This window comes from Borostomias antarcticus (genome assembly GCF_949987555.1).
Source record: "Borostomias antarcticus genome assembly, chromosome: 11".
NCBI lineage: Eukaryota > Metazoa > Chordata > Actinopteri > Stomiiformes > Stomiidae > Borostomias > Borostomias antarcticus.
In genome coordinates, this window is record NC_140244.1 from 749271 (window position 1) to 770351 (window position 21081).

At 43.5% G+C, this 21081-nt stretch overlaps 2 protein-coding genes across 2 annotated transcripts in view; both read left to right on the plus strand.

Moving 5' to 3' along the window:
* The window catches only part of LOC311315096 (integrin alpha-5-like), a gene marked incomplete at its 5' end in the record, with an annotated part of 39950 nt that extends 36479 nt beyond the window's left edge, over positions 1 to 3471 (plus strand). Inside the window, 4 exons of the mRNA XM_084445697.1 lie at positions 993 to 1106; positions 1475 to 1576; positions 1969 to 2091; positions 2744 to 3471. Coding sequence (XP_084301823.1) covers positions 993 to 1106; positions 1475 to 1576; positions 1969 to 2091; positions 2744 to 2827 — 423 coding nt within the window. The 3' untranslated portion in view covers positions 2828 to 3471. The remainder of the gene's footprint in view (positions 1 to 992; positions 1107 to 1474; positions 1577 to 1968; positions 2092 to 2743) is intronic.
* Positions 3472 to 9289: 5818 nt separating this feature from the next.
* Positions 9290 to 15673, plus strand: slc48a1b (solute carrier family 48 member 1b). Its single transcript, XM_084445517.1, has 3 exons — positions 9290 to 9663; positions 12644 to 12811; positions 15474 to 15673. The coding sequence occupies exons 1-3, from the start codon at positions 9534 to 9536 to the stop codon at positions 15608 to 15610; spliced, it is 435 nt and encodes a 144-aa protein (XP_084301643.1). The 5' UTR covers positions 9290 to 9533; the 3' UTR covers positions 15611 to 15673.
* Positions 15674 to 21081: the final 5408 nt, after the last annotated feature.

Sequence of the window (21081 nt, forward strand, 5' to 3'; positions counted from 1 at the left end):
ATGGTTATGGTTATGGTTATGGTTATAGTTATAGTTATGGTTATGGTTATAGTTATGGTTATAGTTATAGTTATGGTTATGGTTATAGTTATGGTTATGGTTATAGTTATAGTTATTGTTATGGTTATGGTTATAGTTATGGTTATAGTTATAGTTATGGTTATAGTTATAGTTATTGTTATGGTTATGGCTATAGCCCCTCAGTTTCCTCCTCCGAGTCAAAAGGAAGACAAAATCAGTTTTTCCTTTTTTTATGCCAGTTATTTTTTTTACATCTGTCTTTCTTTCTCAGGGCATGTGTTTTATTATCATGATTAAGGCCCATTAAGGACCAAATGTAACCCCCCCCCTTCCACAAATCATAAATCAATTAGAGAGAATGTTCTCTCATAAAAGGAAATGAGATGTGCATCAGAGCCTCAGCGCCATCAGAAGTCAATTATGGTAATTATATATTTTAAATATATAATTATATATGAGATGAACTTCATTAGGCTTGCATGTGGCTCTATGCTTCCTATGCTCTGCAAAACAGACCTGTTTCATACATGGTATGTCAAATATCTGAGGACAGATTTAGTGCAACAAAAGTTAAACGATGGAACAGTCCTGAAAAGTTCAACTTGAGGTAGTTAAAACACCTAAAATACATCCAGGGTATTTTATTTGCTGAGGTCTGGTGTAAACAAACCTCACTGAATTGTGTTTATCAAGTTTGGCGAAGTTAAAAGTTATCCTGTCACTGAGTTTAGTCACATCAAGCCCTAATGAGCACAAAAAGACCACACACAACACAACTACGGCAAGATGAGCCAGAGGAAATCATCTCCACTCATCAAACAATGGAAATAGGCTACATCTAATAACTCAAACACAAGACATTAAATCAAGAGAAATAGGATATTGGTTCGGGAGTGGCCGTCATGTTCGTGATTTATGAATGGGGGTGCAAATGTTTCTACTTATAGTTCTTCTCTCTCTTCTCTCCCGAGTCGTGCTCAACGGTGGACTGCTGGAGACTGTGGTGTCACGTGGGGTTACTAGCGAGGGGCACCAGCGTCATTCTGACGATGCGCTCGCGGGTCTGGGCTGAGACCTTCATCCAGGTGAGACGAGGACACCATTTTGTAAATAAAACATATTTGATACAGATAAAACATTAAGCGGACCGTTTGATGTTGGTGATATGGAAACTACACACGATTTGTGAAAGAACTGAAACAAATGTCTCTCCGGATGGTATATTGTCCAATACTGCCCTCTACTGGAAGTGGTCGTCATTTCAGCATTTTTGAGGAGACTAAGTCCACAGTTTGTAAACATTTTACTAATTGAATAAAACTTTCTCTTTTCTTTTCTTTTCTCTTTCTTTCTTTCTTTCTTTCTTTCTTTCTTTCTTTCTTTCTTTCTTTCTTTCTTTCCTTCTTTCTTTCTTTCTTTCTTTCTTTCTTTCTTTCTTTCTTCTTTTGAACAGAGAGCTTATAAGCAGTATGTGTTGGAGTGCTCTGTCCAGTACAGAGTGGTGAAGATGCCATACGCCATTCTTCCCAAACTCCAGCCCAGCGGATCCAAAAAGGCAAGCTCCTTAATCTATTCACTTACATTCATTGATTTCATCTATTTTTAGGTTATAAAGGAACACACGATTTAATCAAAACAGTTTGTTCCTCCCCAGATAGCAAGCGGATCTGGGCCATATACAGGCCAGATCTGGCCCTTGTGGCTTAGTTCCGGCCCATATATGGCCCAGAATCATTACACATCCGCTTGCTATCTGGGTCTCGGTCATTACAACATAGCTCACACTTATCTTGCCCATTAATCATTTAGAATGAAGTAGACCAATAAAGTTGACTATTAGATTACACTAGATGTTACATCATTTCATTACTGTGCAAAGGTTTAGTAGACCCTTGACTTCCAAGCTGATGCTTTCAGTGTAGGTAACACGGCGGTCTTCTCTCCCAGGTGGTGACCCCTGTCATGTGGAACAAGCCAGAGAACCAGTACAGGGTTCCACTGTGGATCATTATTCTAGCCATTCTGGCCGGACTGCTGCTGCTCGCCCTCCTGATCTATGTACTGTACAAGGTGAGGGTGACCAAGTAGCTACTGTATAGTTAAGAAATAAAATAAATCTTAAATGTACTGTAACACATGTCAAGTATACTGTAAAGTTCCTTGAGGTAACTTGGAACATTTAAGAACTCTCATTCTTCATGATATGGTATAGGTTACCCAAAGTTGCTTGAATGATTGATTGATTGGTTGATTGATTGATTGATTGATTGGTTGCTTGATTTGTTGATTGGTTGATTAATTGGTTGATTAATTGGTTGATTGGTTGATTGGTTGATTGATCGATTGATCGATTGATCGATTGATCGATTGATCGATTGATCGATTGATCGATTGATCGGTTGATCGATTGATTGATTGATTGGTTGATTGGTTGATTGATTGATTGGTTAATTGATTGATTCGTTGATTGATTCATTGATTGATTGAAAACCATTATTGTCCCCACTGGGGAAATTTTGTTGTCAAACAGCTTAAGAACAGATAAAAGAGAACAGACAGAAAAAATGCAATAAATAAATAAACACAGTGCAAGCTCAATAAATAAGCACAGTGCTAAGATGCAAACTAAAGTGCTCAAGTCCATGTCCAGTCAAAGTCTGAGTAGCAGGGGTCAGTTGTCTACAGTTAATGGTCTTAACCCCCTCTCTCTTTCTCTCTCTAGCTGGGCTTCTTTAAGAGATCGGATCCTTATGGCACAGCCATGGAGAAAGCCCAACTCAAACCCCAGGCTTCTTCAGAGGCCTAAACGGTGCAGTCGCTCTCACAGTTGTTCCTTCCAAACTGGAAAGACTTCCAAAAGTCATTACTTGTAACTAGTAACTCAAGAAGAAACGCAGAATACACATTGTGAAGGGAAGACTGGAAATAGGAAGGATACCACTGGAACATCTGGCCCCACGTTCAACATGTTAAGTAGGAAAGTGAACCTTCAGGTCGCGTCCCATGTGAGTGCTGTCAAGTGTTTCTTGTGGAAACACAATGATAACTGCCAGGATTTTGGGTTAGTTGCACAAGATCATTTGTCTTCTTGCTTTGGTGGACATACTGCAGTCAATTTTGATCCTCGCCCCGAGAAGTTGACATCTTACTGCACGTGTGAAGCTAGGAACCACATAATACTCTCGCTGTCCTCCTGGTATGAATGGAACGCACATGCAAGCTCAGCAGGACACGCAGTAGGCTACAAGAGCAAGTCTCAGAGATGTGTAGTAGGCTGGTCTGTAGGCCCTACTAGCAACCTTACCACATTGGCAAATATACAGTGGTACTGTAGATTATTCTTAGGTAGACTCAAGTGTTACTTTTGAATTATATTTTCGCTACTCACTATTTATGACTGTTCTTTGGCAATTGCAAGTTTGGGTGTTGTACATTTGTTATTTGTGAATAAACTGCAATGAAATACAATGTTAGATCTGCTCTCCCATATTGGGAGTTATGTATGTATGCATTTGATTATGTTTTGCTGTAATGGCCAAAAATAAAATCTCAATTTTGTTATTTGACATTCATTTTTTTGTGTGGCTGTAAGCCAGTTGTAGCGTTTGTCCGGTTGTCACTCCCTCCCTTACTCTGGACAATGTTGGCCTGCAATTCTCTGTTGGCACCACAAGAGGCAGTAGTCCCAGCACACCAAAATCAAGAAGGACACCAAAATCAACCCACCAATCTCCACTGCACAAGTAGAGTAGTGGTGAGAGCATTGGACTCCCACCTGGGAGACTGGGGTTCAAGACCCGGTGGGGATGACTTTATGTTATCATCAGTGTAACTGCTTTAGCCACTGACCGCTACCATTAATGTTATGGAAGCTGCTGCTAGTTGTTGTGAGCCCATGAGCTAACTGGCTATCCCGCTCTTATTGTGCTGGATTAGCATTGGAAGCATTGGAACTGATGTGTCCAGGCGACAAGACCTATCTTAATTTATCAGACATTATTTCACGTCATTTCAATTCACAGCTATTTCAGTGGCGTGACTAGCTTCCGTCCTACCAGTCCTGAACAGAAACAAGCCAGCCACGCACATAAGCCAGGCTTGACCTGGCCTGGTTGTTCTCTTTCTAGTACACTGCGCTTCCACGCCAATACAACCGGTGGCGGTAGTGTCTTTCACATCATGCACGGTTCCACCCAGACCAGAAGAGCAGAGACACGAACGTTGTTTACAAAGTAACGATAATTCTCCGGACATTATTCCGTTAAAATGTCAGAATTACCCTTATTGAGGCAGTACCTTAACGAGCGGTTAATAGCAGCTGCCGCGGAGGTATTTGGGGCGGTGGAGAAGATAGTTGTGGATTTACAGAGAGAAGTCTCCCGCACGAAGGAGGTCAGTGAGCGTCAGCGGAGGCTTCTGGATGCTGTGATCAAACCAGACCTGATATTACACAAAATAGGTATGTATCATCATATAATGTGGGGTAATGCATGGGTATGTGATAGTTATATATACTTAAGTTACAAATAGGTGATGTGCTATGTTATATGTAAGATCTAAGCCAATGACTTGGCTAGTAGGGCATGCATCCCATTCAACATGACAATAACCCAGATAGCAGGCGGATCTGGGCCATATACAGGCCAGATCTGGCCCCTTGTGGCTTAGTTCCGGCCCATATATGGCCAGGAATTATCACACATCCGCTTGCTATCTGGGAAGTGACACGGGTCTTTCATTGAATTGATCTGCCTATGAACGTGAATTTAAAATATTTAATTCTCTGAACGGCATTGTCTTTTCTTTGTGTCATTAAAGACCATCAGCTGGACATCCCCCCTGCCCCTGAAGACGTTCAGCGACGCAATGAGCAGTGGTTCAACGTCATCCAGGAGGATCCCGAGGCCTCACACGTCAAAGTGGAGAGTCTCTGGACCAGTCAGGAGATAGGAGAGCCATTTCAAGGACTGGACACTGATGCTAGATCCTCTCCTCCCTGTGTGGAAAGCGACTCTGATATTGTGAGGGTTAAAGTGGTTTCTGAGGTTGAGAACAGAGTACACGTAAACCCTTACGAAGATATTGACGGAGAACATGAGAGTTTAGAGCCCAATTATGACTCTCAGCAGTTCCATTATCAGTGTAAAGTATGTGGCAAGTACTTTAAATACAAGGCGAGTTTCAAGAGTCACATATTGATACACACCGGTGAGAAGCCATACAAGTGTAAAGAGTGCACTTTAAGCTTCAGGTACCGGGGTCACTTGAGCAGGCATAAACAGAAACACGTGGATGAAAAACAACAAAGCAAAGATTGTGGGATAGGATTCGCTAAGAAAGAAAACTTGACCTTCCACAAAGCAAGATGTGGCGAGGGGCCGTATCGGTGCGAAGAAAGCGACGATCGTCAGTCGGAAGACGTGGTTTCTGCTCAGAGTGAACATGAGCAGGGATTCTATGACATCTTGGTCCGGGACAGCCCAGAGCTCCCACAGATTAAACAGGAAGAGAATCTCTGGACCAGTCAGGAGATGGGAGGGCCATTTCAAGGACTGGACACCACTGATTCTACAGCTCCCTGTGTGGAAAGCGACTCTGATATTGTGAGGGTTGCGGTGGGTCCTTATTACAGTCCTGAGGTGGAGAACACACGACGCACAAACGCTAATGGAGATATTGACGGAGAACATGCAGGATTAGGGCCGAGTCATGTCTCTCAGCATCTCTCTGGACCCGTTCCAGGCGGTTTTACCGGAGAGTGCCAGTATCAGTGCAAAGTATGTGGCAAGTGCTTTAAATACAAGGGCAATTTGAAGTGCCACAAATTAATACACACAGGCGAGAAACCATACAAGTGCAAAGAATGTACCTTAAGCTTCAGGTACAAGGGGCATTTGAACAGGCATAAGAGAGTACACACTGGCGAAAAACCCTACAAGTGCCACATTTGTAATAAAGGATTCACTCGGAATGAAAGCTTAACGTTCCACTTGGAGAACCAACACCTTAAGCCCGGGTTCCTCGTCCAGCGAGATGCAGAGCCCCTTCAGGGTAGATCACAAGATGATATCTGGACCGGGGTGGACATGGGGCAGCTGCAAGATCAGGATGTCACGGTGATCGATCCTGTGGTCCCACCTCCTTGGGCAGGACGTCTCTGTGATCAGGACATACCTCAACCCTCACACCAGTTTCAAAGTAGCCCAGTGGAGAGCAGACTATGGCCAAACGCGGATAGAGACGTGAAAGGAGGAGACCATGGTGAGATAGACTCTCTCTTTCTCTCTGCAGCCATTCCAAACTCTCCAACTGACGAAACCCCATATCGGTGTGAATTCTGTGGCAAATGCTTTAAATACAAGAGCAATTTTAAAGGTCATAAATTAATACACACAGGTGAGAAACCGTACAAGTGTAAAGAGTGCAGTTTAAGCTTCAGGTACCGGGGGCATTTGAACAGGCATAAGTGGGTACACACTGGCGAGAAACCCTACAAGTGCAAAACCTGTGGTAAAAGATTCACCAGGAAAGAAAGCTTGTCTTGTCACAATTGTGCCACAGTGGGGAGTGACCTTCTCGCTGTGAAGACTGCAGCAAGCGCCTCAGGACCCAACTGAGTTTCTTCAACGCATTCAGTTGAGAAACTTTATCAGCGCAGTGGGACGGACATTCTTTAAACATAAACCTAGTTTGTCTGAACATATATATTATTAAAATTCACAGACAGGTTAAATAGCAGCATTTTACTGTAGCAATGTTGCACAGATGTATCTTTGTTCTCTTAATATTCAGCCATATGTGGAAAGATATTGATCTTCTTGTGCCAGATATAGAGCACAGTATACTGTTAGTATATATAGTATATATACTATAGTATAGTATACTATAGTATATATACACTGAGGAACGAATTTAGAGTATCAGCTAAAACAATGAAGATGCTTTTAAAAACGTAGACTTAGAATGAGCAAAACATTTTGTGGGAAGTACTGTAGTTCATATTCATAATCAATCAAACCTTTATTCAACCAGAACATTTAAAAACCCATTGAGAACGAGGTCTTTTTCAAGGGTGATCGGGCCAAGAAGGCTGAGCACAATTCACGTCCTACATACATGACTTAGTACATAGTACATAGTACATAGAACATAGTACAATACAAATAGACAACATAAAAAGATAAGGTGATAAGGCATACTACACCATTACTACAAACAATATAGAGGTTTAGTTTCCTATAGATTTATTACTTTCATGTTTAGCGTTACCCAATTTAAGGACCGCAGCGTCGTAGTGTTTGTCACGTTTAGAGGGTGGCAACCCAGATAGCAAGCAGATGTGTAATGATTCTGGGCCATATATGGGCCGGAACTAAGCCACAAGGGCCAGATCTGGCCTGTATATGGCCCAGATCCGCTTGCTATCTGGCAAGGCTTGTTTGGACAGGAGGACACTTACCAACATGGACCTACTGTGCTTTTATATCTTTGAATCCGCTGTAGGTTGTATTTATGGTATACTATATCTCCTACTTAGTTTTAGATTGTGTTTGTTTCTCTGTGCATGTGTACTCCTGCTGTAACAATGCAATTTCAAATGTACAGGTCCACAGTATCCATCGACAGTGTCTATCTATCTTTATATGTCATGATTCCCAGTACAGTATTTACCTACTGGTCTGTAGAACAGTATTTAATGGCACACTTTTCTTTTCTTTGTATTTTGGGGTTTATTATCTCCCTAAATAAACTTTCTCACTGATGAAAGCAGTTTTCTTATCACATTTGTTTCAATTTATTTAGCTTTTTTTGTGATACACATGTCCCTTGTGAGTGTACTCGAGTGTACACTTTCATACTAGAAAGTAGGTAAAATACCACAACATTACATTACAGTCATTTAGCTGAGGCTATCCAAAGCGACAATATTTACAATAATTGCATTTAACGTAGGAAAAGCCAAAGTACTACTACTTGCCAGAACTCACAAGAGCATCTTGCTAAAACAAGTGACTAAGAGCATAATCTAGTGCTGAAGGCAAAGTGCAAGAATAGCAATCTAAAAATACAATAGGTGCCTAGGAGGGAGGATCATGGTATAGTAGAACTGCACTGTCCTGTCCTGCTCCCCCAGATAGCAAGCGGATCTGGGCCATATACAGGCCAGATCTGGCCCTTGTGGCTTAGTTCCGGCCCATATATGGCCCAGATCCGCTTGCTAGCTGGGCCCTGTCTTGTGTCGTCAACAACAACGTACTTAACCCTAGTCAAATTTCTAGTAAGTGTGAACCACATACATGGCAGTAAACAGATCTTGAGTCTTGAGGATGCTTGACTCATACAAACTACTTAAACTCAATTTCAATAAACAACAAAATATCCCAGATAGCAAGCAGATGTGTGATGATTCTGGGCCATATATGGGCCGGAACTAAGCCACAAGGGCCAGATCTGGCCTGTATATGGCCCAGATCCGCTTGCTATCTGGGATGGCAGACAGAACAGCTGAACAGACTAGGTACATCACTGGCACAGGTTGATCTAATCACAGCTCTGGAAAATAACTTTCTAAAAAGCATCACCTCAGTTATAATCCACCTTTGCAGAATCACAGAGCACAAACAAAAAGGTTCAACAATGAAGGGTTTCATTCTGTTTCTCGATGCTGCAGTTAAATGTATCATAAAACTATTTTCTTTGAAACCTCATACTTGGAGTCATGGCGCCATCTGCTGGCTAAAACCAGTTATGCCCACGAAGCAGTCAGGTTTTGAGATGGAAAATGTGTCTCGTTGGTTCAATCCAGTTGATGGATCCTGAGGTCTCAAACCTGGCCTGCTGGTGAATCTCCCATCGGCAATCAAACAATTAAAATAGTCATGGCTTTCATGCGCACTTTCTTTTCAATCTGCTCAATCAGTCAAACCGACTGATTATTGATTTGTTTACATGGAACAGCTGTGCGACACGTATGCAGGAGTGAGTGAGTGAGTGAGTGAGTGAGTGAGTGAGTGAGTTACTACTATACGAACACAAGTGGTCAGATGGACACATTTGGAGACGCATGATAGACACAGGTGTGAAGGATGATGTGTCTCGTTGCCCACTTGTGATCTGATCCAAAACGCATTTTAAAACCTAAACGGGGTCCTAGGAATAAACCAGATCCTCCAGGTCCTCCAACTCCACGGGAGGTGCTGTTTCACAATATACTCTACATGGCCTGCGCATGCGCTCTAGAGCGATAGAAAGGTAAGCCTAGCAAATGTAGTAGTCAAGGAACAACATGGGTTATGTGTAGTCACAACAAGATTACAAGAATGTACTACTAGTTTCGACTTTTGGTGAAGCTTTTTTTGTATTGAATGCAACGTTAGTCTACATAATTACAGCCCACTAGCTCTAACTTAGCTAAGCTACAGTATTGAAGAGAGGAAGCTGTTTGTCGCGTCGACGTTGCTTGTTTTTTTTTGTGTCTCCAGCCAACATTCGTGTCATCTTGTTTTTTAATAATGGGCATCAACAAAACGTATATCAGTATCGGCTATGCCTCGGTCGGGATGCTCATGGGCTTCTCCGCCTTCCTGGTGTGGAACGTCGCGTTCAAGCAGCCGTGGACCGCGGCGATGGGAGGACTGTCAGGTAAATAAAACAAGCGCACCCTGGATCACTGCTTTGGTCGGTCGCAATTGTTAGGATACAACTTGAATAGTGTTATTGAATTATTATTATTATATTATTATTATATTATTATTATAATTATTATTATTGAATAGTGTTATTGCACATGAGCTTAGTTAGCTTGTCTATCAGAACATCCTAAACTTGCAACCAACCAGGAACATTTTGAACGCTATTTCGTTTCAGTCAATCCAGTTTGACTTGACATCTGTTCAAAAGTCAGTTGGCTGTGAAGTGAACATGTAGTTTGGACTGAGTTCCTCTTGGCCTGAAATGACCCCTAACTGATCTCACCTAACTGATCTCACCTAACTGATCTCTCTATCCCGTGTAGAAATGACACCTAACTGATCTCTCTCTCACGTGTAGGTGAGAGAACAGAGGGAGGGTGTAGGGGAGATAACAGAGGGAGGGGGGAGGGGAGATAACAGAGGGAGGGTGTAGGGGAGATAACAGAGGGAGGGTGGAGGGGAGAGAACAGAGGGAGGGTGTAGGGGAGATAACAGAGTGAGGGTGGAGGGGAGATAACAGAGGGAGGGAGGGGGAGATAACAGAGGGAGGGTGTAGGGGAGATAACAGAGGGAGGGTGTAGGGGAGATAACAGAGGGAGGGAGGGGGAGATAACAGAGGGAGGGAGGGGGAGATAACAGAGGGAGGGAGGGTGAGATAACAGAGGGAGGGTGGAGGGGAGATAACAGAGGGAGGGTGTAGGGGAGATAACAGAGGGAGGGGGAGATAACAGAGGGAGGGTGGAGGGGAGATAACAGAGGGAGGGTGTAGGGGAGATAACAGAGGGAGGGTGGAGGGGAGATAACAGAGGGAGGGTGTAGGGGAGATAACAGAGGGAGGGTGAGATAACAGAGGGAGGGTGTAGGGGAGATAACAGAGGGAGGGTGAGATAACAGAGGGAGGGTGTAGAGGAGATAACAGAGGGAGGGTGTAGAGGAGATAACAGAGGGAGGGTGTAGGGGAGATAACAGAGGGAGGGTGTAGGGGAGATAACAGAGGGAGGGTGTAGGGGAGATAACAGAGGGAGGGAGGGGGAGATAACAGAGGGAGGGTGTAGAGGAGATAACAGAGGGAGGGTGTAGGGGAGATAACAGAGGGAGGGTGTAGGGGAGATAACAGAGGGAGGGTGTAGGGGAGATAACAGAGGGAGGGTGTAGGGGAGAGAACAGAGGGAGGGTGTAGGGGAGAGAACAGAGGGAGGGTGTAGGGGAGATAACAGAGGGAGGGTGAGATAACAGAGGGAGGGTGAGATAACAGAGGGAGGGTGTAGGGGAGATAACAGGGGGAGGGTGTAGGGGAGAGAACAGAGGGAGGGTGTAGGGGAGAGAACAGAGGGAGGGTGTAGGGGAGAGAACAGAGGGAGGGTGTAGGGGTGATAACAGAGGGAGGGTGTAGGGGAGATAACAGAGGGAGGGTGTAGGGGAGAGAACAGAGGGAGGGTGTAGGGGAGATAACAGAGGGAGGGTGGAGGGGAGAGAACAGAGGGAGGGTGAGAACAGAGGGAGGGTGTAGGGGAGAGAACAGAGGGAGGGTGTAGGGGAGATAACAGAGGGAGGGTGTGGGGGAGATAACAGAGGGAGGGTGAGATAACAGAGGGAGGGTGTAGGGGAGATAACAGAGGGAGGGTGAGATAACAGAGGGAGGGTGTAGGGGAGAGAACAGAGGGAGGGTGTAGGGGAGAGAACAGAGGGAGGGTGGAGGGGAGAGAACAGAGGGAGGGTGTAGGGGTGATAACAGAGGGAGGGTGGAGGGGAGATAACAGAGGGAGGGTGTAGGGGAGATAACAGAGGGAGGGTGTAGGGGAGATAACAGAGGGAGGGTGGAGGGGAGATAACAGAGGGAGGGTGGAGGGGAGATAACAGAGGGAGGGTGGAGGGGAGATAACAGAGGGAGGGAGGGGGAGATAACAGAGGGAGGGTGTAGGGGAGATAACAGAGGGAGGGTGTAGGGGAGATAACAGAGGGAGGGAGGGTGAGATAACAGAGGGAGGGTGTAGGGGAGATAACAGAGGGAGGGTGTAGGGGAGAGAACAGAGGGAGGGTGTAGGGGAGATAACAGAGGGAGGGTGGAGGGGAGATAACAGAGGGAGGGAGGGGGAGATAACAGAGGGAGGATCCAGGCTCTCACAAAGTCATGGCTGCATTGAATTACTGCGAGAAACCGTCCAAGACAAAGGTCTCTCAAGGGATATTTGGAAAGGATGGGCTCATTTTATGATGATGATGATGATGATGATGATGATGGGCTCATTTGATGCTCTAGCCTCTCAAAACGGGCTTGTATGCTAACGAATTGCATAGTAATGTTAAGTGTTTCATTTACTTCAGGTTGGCTTCTTGCATAATCACGGTGCACTAGCCTAGCTCTAGTAAACTTTGAGCTTGTGTTTAGGTCAGCAAGCTTATCTTCCTCCCTGCTTCACTCGTTTCATCTTGTAGGCTATGACCTCGTCTTCCACATTGTCTATCCGCATGTCCTCCTATGATATCATGTGATGTGATCAGAATCAGTTTTATTGGCCATTATTCATATTATGGAGTGCGCTGTAATAAGAGTGTAATTACAGTGGCAGAGCATGCGTGTTCCCTATCCCATGACCAGGGTCAGTTTAGTCAACTAACAGTGACACTGCAGATTCGGCCTCTTAAACAGTCAGTCAGGAATAATATCACAAGGCGTGGGTCATCAGTATTATCTACGGCCAAACGTCAAACCTAACTGTGAAAGTCATGATGTTTAAACAGGAAGTCTCACTTAAAGCCACAGTGACACAGCACTAAAAAAGTGGTGTGTCAGAATCGGTCTACCCGTCAAATAAGAACACACAGAACACACACAATGCAACAAGCCTGGGTTCCACAGTCAATTGTGTGTGTGTGTGCGTGCGTGTGTGCGTGTGTGTGTGCGTGTGTGTGTGTCTTTTCCCCCTCAGGTGTGCTGGCCCTCTGGGCTCTCATCACCCACATCATGTACCTCCAGGACTACTGGCGCACGTGGCTCAAGGGCCTCAAGTTCTTCCTCTGCATGGGACTGTTCTTCAGCCTGCTGGCAGTAGTGGCCTTCATCACCTTCCTCTCCCTCGCCATCGTACGCAAAGAAAGTGAGTCTCACACACACACACACACACACACACACACACACACACCACTCTTCATATCCTATTGTCTTCTCTTGACTGACATTTGATCCACTATATTACATTAGTCATTTAGCCGAGGCCTTTATGCAAAGCTACTTAGAGTAATTGCGTTCAACGTAGGAAAAGTCGGTGTGCTTCTACTTGCCAGCACTCACAAGTGCATCTCCTTTCAAAAACAAGTGACTAAGAGTGTGATCTAGTGCTGAAGGCAAAGGGCAAGAATAGCAAACTAAAAATACAATAGGTGCTTAAGAGGGAGGATCCTGGTAGAACTAGTGGATTATCCCTCGTTAGCTGAACTCACTGCTGTGCCAGGTTTTGGGGGATTGGTAACATTACTGTGAACTCTAAATTCCCACATTGAAGCTATGGAGCGGATACTGTCAGAGTTCACACCGAGGTACAAACCGGCCCATGCCTACCTGTCTACTGGCACTGGGAAAAGAGTCAATTGTGTATTTTTAACAGGTTGTCCCACGTAAAAAAAACAACAACCCTGCATTATATTCAACAAAAAGGTTATTAATCATTGCCTGAATGCAATCATACTCTGCCGATTCGGAAGGTAAGTCTATTTTTGGCCGTATATTTTGTTTTTTTGTGTGTGTTTTTTTGAGTGAATGGTTAGGCAAGAATTTTCTCAACCACAATATGTAGCAAAAAACAATTATTTCAGTCGTCCAAACCAAACCTCAGAGAGTGACTAAGCAGACAGCAGTCAGTAAGAGACAGTGGGCTAACCAGCAGATAGGATTCCAGTCAGAGGGCTCATTATGCAAGCCACTGCCTCTATTCTTATATATATATATATATATATATATACAGTAGGACCCCACTCATCCGAACTTCAGAGATCCGAACCTCCCGGTCTACCGGACAGGCTTAAAAAACGTTTTTTTTTTTTTGCCTGCTATCTGGTTACTGGTGGGATTTTCATTTTTCATTACAGTACTGTATCCTACTGTGAAAAAAACAGAACTGTATGTAGACCTACATGTTGCCTGTAGGCTGTAGTCTACTGTCACGTTTCATTTCTTTGTTACTCTAATGTCGAGCGCAAAACGCAAACGAGTCTGCTGCGCGAGAGCTGCATTCCTTGGCAGCCAGAAAGCGCGTCAGCAACCTGAAGCAGAGGAGAATCGAGTCATTTTTCGTTCCCAGTTAATGGACTTCAGGAACACAGACGTGTTGTGGGCATGTAGATTAGCCTACTAGACTTACCTACTGTATTTGTTAAATAATAGCCTACAGCCCACGTTAGCCTACATCGGTTGACTTAGAGACACGACAACTTGTCTGTCATTTCATTTATTTATTTATTGATTATCATTTGCTCTAATTGTTCTAATGTTGGGTTGTTTTTAGGCTATACCATTTTGTTCTGCGAATACAGTAGCCTATCGATGCAGCGTACGCCTCATTTGAGAATAAAGTACTGTATTTGATCAAACACGCACTCAAGTGGAAATTCGGTTATTTTATTATAGGCTACTGTAGGTCTATTATAGGCTAGGCTATATGAGTTTAGTTGGCTATTTGATTGCAATTTTGATGCATTTTCCGTGTATACCACTTATTGAATTTGGTGCATTTTAACATAAGTTTCAGTCATCCGGACATTTCAGAGATACGAACGACCTTCGGTCCCGTTGGGTTGGGATAAGTGGAGTCCTACTGTATATATATATATATATATATATCTACACATGCATGCCCCTAGAGCAGTGCTTCCCAAACCATGGCACTACCTTAAAGCTGTAATCATTGATTTTATTAATTGTCAAAACAAAATAAAAGCACCTGATATCAGATTGTTTAATTGAGCCATAGCGTCCTAATAGCGTCCTACCATCCTACCTCAATGATTCACCCCTACCATCCTACCTCAATGATTCAGCCCTACCATCCTACCTCAATGATTCACCCCTACCATCCTACCTCACTGATTCACCCCTACCATCCTACCTCAATGATTCACCCCTACCATCCTACCTCAATGATTCAGCCCTACCATCCTACCTCAATGATTCACCCCTACCATCCTACCTCAATGATTCACCCCTACCATCCTACCTCAATGATTCACCCCTACCATCCTACCTCAATGATTCACCCCTACCATCCTACCTCAATGATTCACCCCTACCATCCTACTTCGGTGATTCACCCCTACCGGTCGCCTGGCCGTTTGTTATTCCAGTATTTCTGCCCGTGTTGTCAATAGCCGACCCGTGGCTTTGCTCCGCCCCTCTGCCTTAAACGTATATGTCTCTTGCAGCCATCTAGCTGTAAATAAAAATAATGGTCACACTTTACAATAAGGGTCACAAAAAACATTAGTTAACTGTTAACTAATGCTTATTTACGGTTAGGTTACTAATGTTAATTAATACCTTAGTTAAGGTTAGGGTTAGGGTTAGGTGAGTTAACCTTAGTTAACATAAATAGCATTAGTAAAAGGTTAATAGAGACATTAGTTAACTGTTACTTCATGCTTAATAATGCATTAACTAATGCTTATTATTGTACCCTTATTGTAAAGTGTTACCAAAATAATGATTGCAGCTTTAAGAAACATGTAAACGTCCTGTGACCCGTGTTAAGATGTGGGTTGTCCCGGCAGGCCTGAGCGACCCGCGGAGTCTGTACCTGTCCAGCGTCTGGAGCTTCATGACCCTGAAGTGGTCCTTCCTGCTGACCCTCTACTCCCACCGCTACCGCAAGGAGTTCGCCGACATCAGCATCCTCAGTGACTTCTGACCAAGGGGGCGGAGTCCGCGGAGGACTGGGTTCCTGACCTGAGGGGTCCACCAAGGGTTTAGGGAGGGGTTCCTGACCTGAGGGGTCTACTAAGGGTTTAGGGAGGGGTTCCTGACCTGAGGGGTCCACCGAGGGTTTAGGGAGGGGTTCCTGACCTGAGGGGTCTACTAAGGGTTTAGGGAGGGGAGGAAGGAGGCGGAGCCTGAATTGGGTGCCCTTGAACAAAAAAGAGGATTTTAAAAAGGAATCTGTGAATTAGAGGGTAGCTGACCAATAGGGGGAGATGGAAGGGAGTGGTCAGGGAGGGGACAGTGATTTATTGGGTAAGATGAGCACCCTGACCCCCACCCATGACCCACGTCTCCTCTTCTGTCTCTCTCCCTGGATGTGTCTCTCTCCCTGGATGTGTCTCTCTCCCTGGATGTGTCTCTCCCTGGATGTGTCTCTCCCTGGATGTCTCTCTCCCTGGATGTGTCTCTCCCTGGATGTGTACAGGGTATGTGTCTCAGCCTTCTAGGCAAATCTGTCTACAAGTTGTCCCATTTTATGACCTTTTTATGGATTTTATTCTCCTTTATATGTGCTAAAAATGTGTGCGCTCTTCTTGTCGTCAATGCTTTTTTAGAATCACACATATGCCACTCACATGCGAAATGTTTTGATTAATTTTCAGATAATTGTGTATATTATCTAGTGATCGTACCAGTAACAAAGTATTTATTATTTAGACATGCCTATTATTTAGACACACCTCTTAGACGAACCTATCTTGGCTGTGTTCAATGTTTCAGTTCCACACTCTGGCCACAAGAGGGTAGCAGTCCATTAATCATGAAACATCCCACTTGTTTTAAAAAGGCTTTGTGTGAATATAATTAAATTTCAATTTTGTCATTTAACTATAAGCATATCATTACACTTGCACATGTTTTATAGAACACACTGCTACAAAGACAATAGCTTCTCAATACTTGTTTTGTTTTGAAATGGATTTATTAAGTGTAATGTGGCATGGGTCCATGGAAAGTTGCTGTCACCTGGAGTCAGTGTAGCCTACTGAAGCCACAAAATGGACCGTTTCCAACGCGTTCTCCCCACATCCTCACTTGTGAGTGTAAAGATTTGTGTCCCATAATGTTGAAACGATGTCTGTCACAACAGTTCCCGGGAAAGCCCACCCCGCCTTCTGAAGTAGTCTACTGTTCTAACATTCGAATAATAGAAAAAGTAGCATTTTGTCGCATAAACCCTCATCAGAAAAGAGTCGTGTCGATGTGAAGGACGGTGACGTCATCGACGTGAGACTATCCGGGCCCGTCGATTGCGTCTTACAACTTGAGCCCGTGACGAGACGACTTAACGACGTCACGACGAGACGACTAACGACGTGCATGCTTCAGTAATCATGACCTGTCCTCGTTCTTCTCCCTGATCTAAACCATTTGTGGTGATCACACTGTTGCCTAAGGAGATTAGTGTGATTGTTTTTGCTTTAAACGTGTTTGTTTCCGCTGTTCCTGCTACTATCTATCATCATGTTGTGATATAATGAACACCACCTAAAGATGTGTGTGTGTGTATGAGTGTGTGTGTGTGTGTTTTTGTGTGTACAGGTATGCATGTGTGAGAGGCACATTAATAAAACATTATTTTATGACCGCTCTTATGTATTGCTTGATCACTTGAAATGTAATATGGCTACTACGTTTGGAAGAGACGAGTTCTTTTGAATGTGTTAGTAGTAGAACCCAAGCACTCCAAACCTTTTTGAAGGAGAGGAAGAGCCTAAAACACAGGTGGTTCCACCATCGCAATAGTTCTCAAAGGAGATATGTTGAAGGAACACAAGTCTTCTCAACACGGAGAGAGTTCACTAAATTGCGTTTGCATCACCACCTAAAAAAATCAATCCCAGTTGGATTTGTGTGTGTATGTGCAGGGAACTTTCTAGTAACACAGTTTCTCATAAGTGATGGAGGGGTGGTGTGTGGGGATGACCAGCGTGTTTGGATGGAGTCAAACTCAGTCATGTCTACTAAGCTCAGGTCAGAAGGGTCAGTGTAGAGGCAGACTTGGTATTAGAGAGGGATTTTCACAGTGAGGAAGGGGGTCTTTTTCCCACCCACCCAAACCACATTTAAAAAAATAAAATAAAAAGATGAAAAAACACCTCAGCACTGCAGGCATAGCAGCAAACGTTTAGGGCAATAACCTGCACTTTGAAGTCTGCCAATTATTCAATCCATATACATTTTCATTTTGTCCCTCAGAAGGGAGGTGCAGGGTAGCGTATAGTTTGGGGGGTATGGTTTGGTTAAGGCAGTTTCCTGATAAAGAGACTTTGAAGTTGATATGAACAATATGGGAACAATATGTCTGTGTGTATGAATATTTGATGTTTTGTTTTTGTGGTGGTTGACTTTGGTAGATGTGTGAGTGTGTAGTAGAGCGTTCCTCGGGCTTGTTGACCTCGTCTCATGCATTTATGGAAAAAAGATCTAATAGGGAAAGTAAAGTTGGCACAAGCCTTTACAAGTGATTTCAGTATTAAGGGGAAGTGTCTTTGATCCTTAATAAGAAACCATCGTTATTCTTTTGCTGCCCTCATCCTACCTACCTAAATGTTTTAAGAACATTTTTGGTAGTACTTATATCTTAATAGCATTATGCTGGTTTATTTGTAAGCCATCATAGCCACTGTATGAAGGTAATTGCAATGTTGTGGTTAAGTAGCCATGGCAACATTTTTTAATCTCTTTATCTTTTATCGACATTATAAACTTTTACATTAAGAAACTGCAAAACAGTCCTGGTGACTTTCCACTGAACAAGCTATAGGGATTGGAGGGAAAAGGATCCCATTAAGTTTATACTGTAGGTTGTAAACCGTGTGTTTGTGGGGTATGTAAGAGGGGGAGGGGTTAAATTGTGTTCAATTATGGGACCTCTTTCTACCCAAATCAAGGAAGGAAGTTGTCTAAGACTTAACTGGCAGAATAATGAAACTAGAAGGAGGGATAGAGCACAGGAAAAACGATCTTAAAACATCTGGATAAAAAGCTAAAGCAGAAGTCTGAAACATACACCTGATGAATGTGTATGAAACCTGGTCAAACTAGTGAATACTATTTCTGTGTATACGTTTTATTTGATGTCTGACTCAGTTATATTTACCTTAAAATATGCAAATCTAAAACAGCCAGATAACAGGTGCCAGACTTGGATAATTCAAAGCAAGTCCACCTTGTATATAATATACCCATGTTTGAGTGGACTTGAGGAAATTATTCTAATGTCTCTCACCTATCTAATGTCATTTCAACCTAATTCTAACTAGCAATAAACCTGTGTGGTAATATCTACAGCAGAGTGGATGTGAGACCACACTTATACCGTATGGCCCATCAGTGCTGTGTGCTGCAAGGCTAGCATGAACAAGACCTTGTTATTTTAGGTTGTGCAGTAGGTCTATGCTTGTATGAAATTCAAAGTCAGAAATCCATTGTTCATCCCTGAAGAAGGAAGAACTTAGAAAGAAAATAGTACAACTATTGGTAAAAGACCCAGTCTTACCAAGTTATTTTTAGGGTATGAGAATTCATCCCCCCCGAGAAAAAAAAAAGGAAAATCAGAAAAAAGAGAAGAAAAAACGTGAATGAAAAGCAAACATCTTGAATTAGTAGAAGACCAGATGGCCGCTTTGACATTAAGAAGGCGCTTTGGCATTTTGAAAAGGCAGTTTCGGAATGATTTCCGAGGAACTTCCGCAGCACAGTACAAAGCCCATAGATATTTAAGCAATATCCATAGCAATATACTGGTTTATTTACAAACTGAAACATATGTTTCTGGACGTTTCTCCTCCTGCCTTTGGTCTCTCTCTCTCTCTCTCTCTCTCCTTTGCCATCTCTGTTCCTCATAGTCTCTCGCTCTCCCATACCTTTCTCTCTCTCTCTTCATCCCTTTCTCCCTCTTTCCATCCATGTCCATCTCTTGCTCCCCATTCTCCCTCTATCTCTTTCCATCAATTCCAGCTTTCCCCCCCCCCCCCTCTCTCTCCCCCTTCCTCTCCACCTTTCCCCTCTCTCCCTCTCTCCATTACTGCTACCAGGTCCACATGTGATTAACCCCTTCATTTGGCTGCAGTACAATAGATGCCCGACCTTAAATCACTGTTCTGTTCTCAAGACTCCTTTTGTTTTCCGGGCTCTCTCCCTCTCTCCCTCTCTCCCTCTCTCTCTCTCTCTCTCTCTCTCTCTCTCTCTCTCTCTCTCTCTCTCTCTCTGCCCCCGTGGACCGCAGAAGCTCGCGCATCTGAAACATTTTAGGGAGACACATATTTGCCGTTTCCGAGCACGAGGGATTCGCCCTGGCAGCGCTGCGTTTGAAGTGGCTTCACAGGAACCCGGGACCAGAACCCGGGATTCAAAAAACTATAAAGCAACGTTCGTCAAACATAAGTTTTCGTAAGGTCATCTAATCTAATGGAGGACGGAATTGATTCAACGTGAAAGCGAAACGCTTTGAAGCCGGCCTCAGATCCCTGTTGATGTTTGTAATGTAATTGCTCTGTTCTGAGAACGCAGAGATCCTGCGAGACTTCGGAAGGCATCGACTATGTTGAGCATGTTCTCACGTCAGAGTCTGCTTTACACATACAGATACTCCTATATCACATACAGATACTCCTATATCACATACAGATACTCCTATATCACATACAGATACTCCTATATCACATACAGATACTCCTATATCACATACACATTCTGTACATCATAAAGGTACAACGCAGTACAAAGTAGTGCAATGTTCTTCTGTTAGCTCCTAGATTGTGCACACACTAAAGCCATGGATGTATTGAATAAAGCCTCATTTATACTTCATAAAACAGCTCATGGCCCTTGGTTGCCATGGAATGGAAGCTAAAGACGATGCCCAGGCATTCCAACCAAGAGCCATGAGCCACGAGCTGTTTTATGAAGTATAAATTAGGCTTAAGCAATATTAGAGAGGTAGGCCTACAAAATATAATGCGTTCTGTATCTAGCTACAAGATACAATGTATAGATAAAGGGTTGGGGTGTTGGGGGAGTATAGGTGAGGTTGGGAGTTGGAATGATAGGAAGGAAATATGGGTATGAGTATATATATATATATATATATATATATACAGTATATACAGTGGTGGCCAAAATGATTAGAACACCTGACGGATCTGAATATATTGACCTTTTTTGCCTCCAAAACATGATTTAATTCCATAATGTTCATGAAACATGCAGATGGTTGCTGTGAGCACAACAAATATCAGATGAAGTGAGTCCTACTGTTTTTATCCACTTTTAACTTTAATATTTGGTATGTCCATCTTTTACAGCAATTACAGCACATCTCTTCGGCATAGTGGCAATATATTTCCTGAGAACATCAACACCAATGTTATCCCATGCCTTCTGCAACTCAAGCCA